General features: G+C 42.5%; 1 protein-coding gene across 1 annotated transcript; it reads right to left on the minus strand.

Moving 5' to 3' along the window:
- Positions 1-1,269: 1,269 nt before the first annotated feature.
- On the minus strand, positions 1,270-1,911 carry LOC142165726 (uncharacterized). Its single transcript, XM_075224088.1, has 2 exons — positions 1,830-1,911; positions 1,270-1,757 (listed from the first exon to the last, which is right to left on the minus strand). The coding sequence occupies exons 1-2, from the start codon at positions 1,909-1,911 to the stop codon at positions 1,270-1,272; spliced, it is 570 nt and encodes a 189-aa protein (XP_075080189.1).
- Between the last annotated feature and the right edge of the window lie 5,261 nt (positions 1,912-7,172).

Raw genomic sequence — 7,172 nt, forward strand, 5'->3', positions numbered from 1 at the left:
TATGCTAGAGATGTGTCTCATTTTTGCAAATGGCACATGTCCAAGTCTATTATGCCACAATATATCTACACTATTGGAGAAACATGATACAGATTCAGGCAATCGATTATTGAAAACAGAAGTACAAGAAGTAGGTATGTTCTGCATTTGATTCAGAGATGGCTTATTTACAAATGAAGGCAGATAACTCTGAGGATTATTCAAGGAAGGACTATTTACATCACATGAATGATTGAAGGCCATAGAAGTGTTATTGTCTCTCAGGCACTTGGAGCAAAGCAGGTACAAGCCATTCCTCACTTTACCAATCTCCAGAGGCCTCTTCAGTGAAGGGGCCTGCAGAAGACAAGTATTGTCAGTGAATGATGCCATTCCTATGAGATGTTTGGTTAACCAATAGACAGACACCAGGTTAAACTTAAAAGAGGGAACAAGGAGAACTTTCTACAATACTATTTTTCATGTAAGAACAACATCACCAATTTCAAACACTTTGACTTTGTATCCATTGGGTAAGACTACTAGAAGGGGATAAGGTAGGAATTGAATATTATACAATAGGGATTTATTAAAGGTCATGTGATTGGAAGCCCCTGAATCCAGTATCCATGTGTCAGTTTTGGACTCAAAGCATTTGCAAGCAAGTTTACCAAAATCAATCGAAGAGGTGCATACTATCATACCTGCAAAGTTGGCAGCATTGACACTAGATGAGTAAGAGCTTCCTGATATTTTCCCTGCATCTCCATTCCTCTCATGAAACTACTGAAGCATACTTACCAGTTGCCCATATTGCTCTTGAGTAAGACTCATATTTCTGCCATCATCTTGTGCCCTGTTTTTAGTTTCCTCCCCAGCAGTAATTTCATTAGCAATTCCTTGCACATTTGCAACTACTCTTTTTCCTCTGTTATTGTATCTAGGACCTTGGACTTGATCATAATTGCAGTTATTAGAGAATTGTATAGGGGTAAAATTCTAAGTAGAATAATTCTGTGGATAGCCATGTAACTTGTAGCACTTTTCCTTACTATATCCTGGTCTTTTGCAATAGTCACATATGAGTCTGCCTCTAGAAATTCCACGATTGTTGTTATCTGTTGGAAAGTTTGTCCTTAAAGGACTCTGTCCTGAAGTACCCACATTTAGTGAAGTTGAGTCAACAATTAAGTGGTTATTTGGCTTGATCTCTCTTTGTTTTTCATCTTGAACTAGTAGTGAAAAGGCTTGTACCAAATTAGGTAATAGATTCATCATAAGTATACTTCCTCAAACTACTGTGTGTATTTCATTTAATCCCATAAGAAACTGTATTAGCCTCCTATCTTGTTCAGCCTTATACATGCTCTCCTTTGCTCCACAATTACAAACAGAATTGCATTGATTCTTCTTACTCAAAGTAGCAAGTTCTTCCCAGAGTTTCTTCAACTTAGTATAATAGGCAGTAATGTCAAGAGTTCCTTGGGAGAGATCATTGATTTCTTTCTGAATTTGATATAACCTAGCTCCATTAGTTTGTTCATACCGATCCTCCAATTCCTTCCAAAGTTCAACATCATCGCTTGCATATTCCACACTGTCTGCGATTTCCTTAGAGAGTGAGTTTAGAATCCAAGATGTTACCATATTGTCACAACGTTCCCATTGTCGAAATTGTGGTGATGAAGTATCAGGTTGCTTACACTCTCCACTTATGAAACCTAACTTATTTTTCACAGACAAACCTCTCAACACACTTCTCCTCCAAGATCTATAGCCTATTCCATCAAATGCAGTTTAAACTAGCATAGCTCCTGGGTTGTCAGATGGATGAAGATACAGAGGATCACTAGGATCAAGTCCTGTTCCCACCGGAGTGACGGTTGTAATAGTTTCGATGCCAGTCGAATCTCCTTGATCGGTTACAGCCATAACGAAAAACAATTGAGGGAGAAAACAGGAGGAATTTCAACTCTCAGCTATTAGAAAACTCAACAACAAGTAGATTATATGAAAAATCTATATCATATCCAAATTTAAAAACCGGTGAAATCAAAAAAGGAACAGATGAAAAGAGATTACAGAGATGAGATCTATCTACGAGATCAACCTTGTTCTGATACCATGTGAAGATTGGAGCTGAAAGCAGAGCATTAGAGCTCAGCCATGTCTGCCATGGCATATGAGGAAACTTCTAGAACTGTATGGAAGAATGAAGAAGAAGAGAAGTGGAGAGAATTATGAAGAGAAGCTCCAAACTCTCTACTGATATTTCACAGGGTATATATACACGTGCATATGCACAGCTGGCAGAGACTAACCACTAACAAAGAATTAACTAACTCCAACTAACTACTTGAAAATAATCTGATAAGTATCTCAATAGTAACTTTATGCTCCACGTCGAAAATACTGGATTCAGTTGAACCCGGTAACTTTAAGCTCCATCCGCCCCTAGTAACAGTCTTCCATCAAACTGTAACTATTTTCAAAAAAGACAATATATATATATATATATATATATATATATATATATATGTCACTTGAGTGCAAAAGTTAACACAAATTTAAAAAGGATTTCAGGCCTCAACAAAAAGGTCATGAGATTAAACATAAACCTCTAATTTCCTATTAGTGCTCTTAACTATAGCAATACCAACCACGAACTAATCTTTCTCTTTCTCTCGGATGTATGTTAGGTGCTAAAATGACACTGTATAATCGCTCTTAAAATAATAGCCGAAAAATATATATTTTTATATATATATATATATATATATACATTTTGTATGTTATATACAAATTTTATATATTTTTCTGGCACTGATTAAAAATGATAGCACCCCATGAATCTTTATGAGAACTTCTAAAAATTAAGCGGAATTCCACCTTAACATGATAAATAGTGATGTCTCCTTATATTAGAGCACAGTTGTATGGGGTTAAATTTGACCCTCAACATCTCCACGTCGATGGGTACGCCTAGTGAGCATACGCCGACTAAAGCAAGGGTACAACTCGGGCGTAGGGATAAAGGCGACGTCATTTAAGACTCGGCGTCTTCACTAAGAAGATGTCACCTACTTTTGTACCTTTTTGATTATTTCGAGGAAGGTCTCCTACTATATAAAGGAGATCTTCACATTGTAACAGGCATCCGTGTTATTCTAAATAATACAACTTTCCTTTTATATCTCTAACGATTACTTTCTCTCAAGTTCATATCATCTTTTTATCTTTCAGATCTACTATAACAACATCGTTCTTGTCATATCTAGGTCACATTTTATTTGATTACGATTTACCCTCATTTATTTTTTGATTGTTTTTAAGCTTACAAAGTACATCAATAACTTTTAAGCCAAAAAACTTGGCGCCGTCTGTGGAGATTTCGAGAATCAAAATCATAGTTTGCACCTAGAGAACAATCGACAACCATTCTCTACACCACACAAAACAAAAGATGGCCGAAAATAACACAAGAATGAAAACAATAGTGGGTGTTACAGCCAATCTTTTGGGTCCTCTTAACGAGGCCGATGACGAAGGAATATTGAATGCAACCCCTAATACCACATCAGGTGCAGAGATCTCACCTTCCCCATCCGAAGATCTAACGATCTTGCACGAAAAAAGAGCTTCAATATCTGCTGCTAAGGAAGCACCCTCGGTGGTCAAGAAGATACTGGAAGAATGGCTAACAAGTACCCTTAGTGGCTTGGTTGAGAAGTTACCGCAAAGTAATGTGAGGTACATACCAACGGTAGGCATCACTGCTGCCATGGGTGAACCCGAGGTTGTACGAGCAAATAACGGGCCTGCCGATGCACAAACTAACAATGGCACGCTCACAACCATCCTTAAGAATATGGAAGAAATTAAGAATGAAAACAGGTCACTTCATGACCAGATGAAGGAACACCAGGTGAGGGTAGACAAGATCCCCAGTGCTCCCAAGTTGCTACCAAAATGTGGGTAGGTTCGTTGAACAACCGTATACCGAGGAGGCTGCCCCTTGCTCTATCCCAAAAACCTTCAAGATGCCACCCTACTTGAAGGTATATGACAGAACCATAGATCCCGAGGATCATCTGATCCACTACGTCACCGCTGTGAAGGGCAACGACCTAACAAAAGAACAGGTACTATCGGTGCTACTGAAGAAGTTCAGGGAGACGTTGATAGGAGGCGCCCTAACGTGGTACTCTCAGCTACCAGCTAAGGCGATATCAACGTTCGAGGAAATGGTGGATAAGTTCGTCACCGCCCATGCAGGTGAAAATAAACCAGAAATAAGGGTCAACGACATCTTCGCCGTCAGGAAAACCGCATGGGAGGGACTCAGGGACTTCCTAGCCAGATTTAACAGAGTAAGGATGAGCCTACCAAACGTGTCAGAAGGCATGGTGGTTGCCGCTTTCCAGAATGGGCTAAATAGGGACGGTTTAAGGGCGACTAAAAAGCTGCTAAGCCGTCTCATGAAGTACCCCCCTACCACATGGGAAGAAATCCATAACGCCTACTGTGCCGAGGTATGAGAAAACGAGGACGACCTCAATGGGCTGACCCAACGATTAACGACAATACACTTAGAAATTCGGAGAGATCGACGCAACGAAGGACGGCGGGAACAAATCCCGCGTCTCAACAGAGAAAGGCACCACCCCTAAGTCCGATCTTCTCATACGCCACCACCAAGGCACATAGATGCACTACAGCGACATGTCGCTCCACTCCGAAACGAAAGAGGTATGCCTCCTTTATTATCTGCCCATAACTTTTGCGTGTCTCCTTCAGAAATAGTGTACGCACTGGAGAAGCTGGGCATCAAGGTGCAATGGCTGACGAAGATGAAATCAGACCCCACCACAAGAAAATCAAACGTCCTATGTGAGTTCCATCAGGAACGAGGACACAAAACCGAAGACTGCATAGGCCTACGGTAAGAGGTGGTCAGGATGCTGAACCAGGGATACCTGAGGGAACTACTCAGTGACAAAGGAAAAATCAACTTTGCACGCGGACGGGAATAACCCCACGGGCCATCGAAGCCTCCCTCCCCGACACGTACGATAAACATGATCGTCGGAGGTGGCGACGACTCATCAATCAATCATGTCAAGTTCACCACCATGCACAAACTGAAGCGAACCATCGCCCATGAACGGTATGAAAACTTCGAAGATAGTATCACCTTTGATAAGTCCGATGCCGACGGTTTGTCTTTCCCTCATTACGATGCTTTAGTTATCACTCTACATATCACCTATACAGATGTTAAAAGAATCATGGTTGACGACGGAAGTGGCACCTGTATTATCCATCCAAGGGTCCTCGTACAAATGACACTCGAGGATAAGATAATACCACGCTGCATCACACTAACAGGCTTTAACAATGCAGTTGGAACAGACCTCTGAAAAGTATCACTGCCCGTTTTAGCAGGGGGAGTCATGCTGGAGACAACTTTCCACCTGATGAACCAGGAAATGACGTACAATGCCATCATAGGACGCCCATGGATACATGCCATGCGAGCGGTCCCTTTAAGCTTTTACCAAGTAATCAAATTTCCTACCCCATGGGGAGTATTCAGCATCCGAGGCAAGCCGCGCACCGCACAGGAATGCTACAAAATAGCTCAAGATTGCGCCCACACCAAACCACTTAAGGGGGCAAGTGCAGAGGCATATCAATCAGCTATGTCGGGGACTAAGGTCAACCCGATAGTAGACGCCATTAGAGATCCTGATGCCGTAGAGTCCTGCAAAGCTACGATCAAAGATCTCGACCCAGTCCAATTGGACGACGCTGACCTTACGAAGAAAGCCTACATCGGGCACAACCTCGCCAACCTAAGTAAGTATTGTGAATTCTTAACTAACCATGCAAACCTGTTTGCTTTTTTCCATTCAGATATGCCAGGAATCCCGCGAGACATCGCCACCCATAAGCTGAATGACGATCCATTACACCCGCCCGTGCGACAAATGAGAAGGAAATTCAATGCCGCTATCAATGAAGCTGTCAGTGAGGAAGTAGACAAATTACTGGCCAATGGCTCCATCAGAGAATCAAAGTACCCCCAATGGGTCGCCAATGTCGTCATGGTAAAAAAGAAGAACAGAAAGTGGAGAATGTGCGTGGACTTCATCGACCTGAACAAGGCATGCCCAATAGATTCATTCCCACTGCCCCACATCGACCAACTGATCGACGCCACTGCAGGACACGAACTACTGAGTTTCTTAGATGCCTACTCCAGCTATAATCAGATCATGATGGCCGAGGAGGACCAGGAAAAAAACGACGTTCATCACCTACCAAGGGACATATTGCTACAAGGTGATGCCCTTCGGGCTAAAAAACGCAGGGGCTACGTACCAAAGACTGGTCACCAAAATATTCAAAGAGCAGCTCGGTAAGACCATGGAAGTCTATATCGACGATATGCTGGTAAAGTCGACAAAGAAAGACGACCACCTCGACCATCTGAAGGAAGCCTTCGAGATATTGAGGAGGTACGGGATGAAATTGAACCCCGAGAAATGCACCTTCGGCGTGGCCTCAGGAAACTTTTTAGGATTTCTCGTATCACAACGAGGCATCGAGGTCAACCCAGACCAGATCAAGGCGATAAATGCAATACCTGAGGTTTTGAACATCAAAAACAGGTACAAAAGCTGATAGGGCGAATAGCTGCCCTATCCAGATTCATATCACGATCTTCCGATAGGTGCCATAAGTTTTTCAATGTGTTGAGGAAAGACCATGGGTTACAGTGGAACGAGGAGTGCGTCGAAGCCTTGAGAAAATTGAAAGCGTACCTATCTTCGCCACCACTGCTGGTCAAAGCGAGCCCAGGCGAACCCCTGCCGGTGTATCTGGCCGTATCAGAGGTTGTCATCAGTGCAGTCTTTGTCTACGAGAACGAAAGTACGCAATATCCTATCTATTACATTAGCAAAACATTAGTGGACGCCGAAACACGGTATCCACACCTTGAGAGATTAGCTCTGGCATTGGTCGTAGCTTTACGAAAGCTCCGACCCTATTTTCAATGCCACCCCATAAAAGTAGTAACTACCTTCCCATTGAGAAGCGTCCTACACAAGCCCGAATTATCAAGCAGGCTCGCTAGATGGGCCATTGAGCTCAATGAGCACGACATCTCATATCACCCAAGAACCGCC

Source organism: Nicotiana tabacum, chromosome 11 (genome assembly GCF_000715075.1).
Source record: "Nicotiana tabacum cultivar K326 chromosome 11, ASM71507v2, whole genome shotgun sequence".
Lineage (NCBI taxonomy): Eukaryota > Viridiplantae > Streptophyta > Magnoliopsida > Solanales > Solanaceae > Nicotiana > Nicotiana tabacum.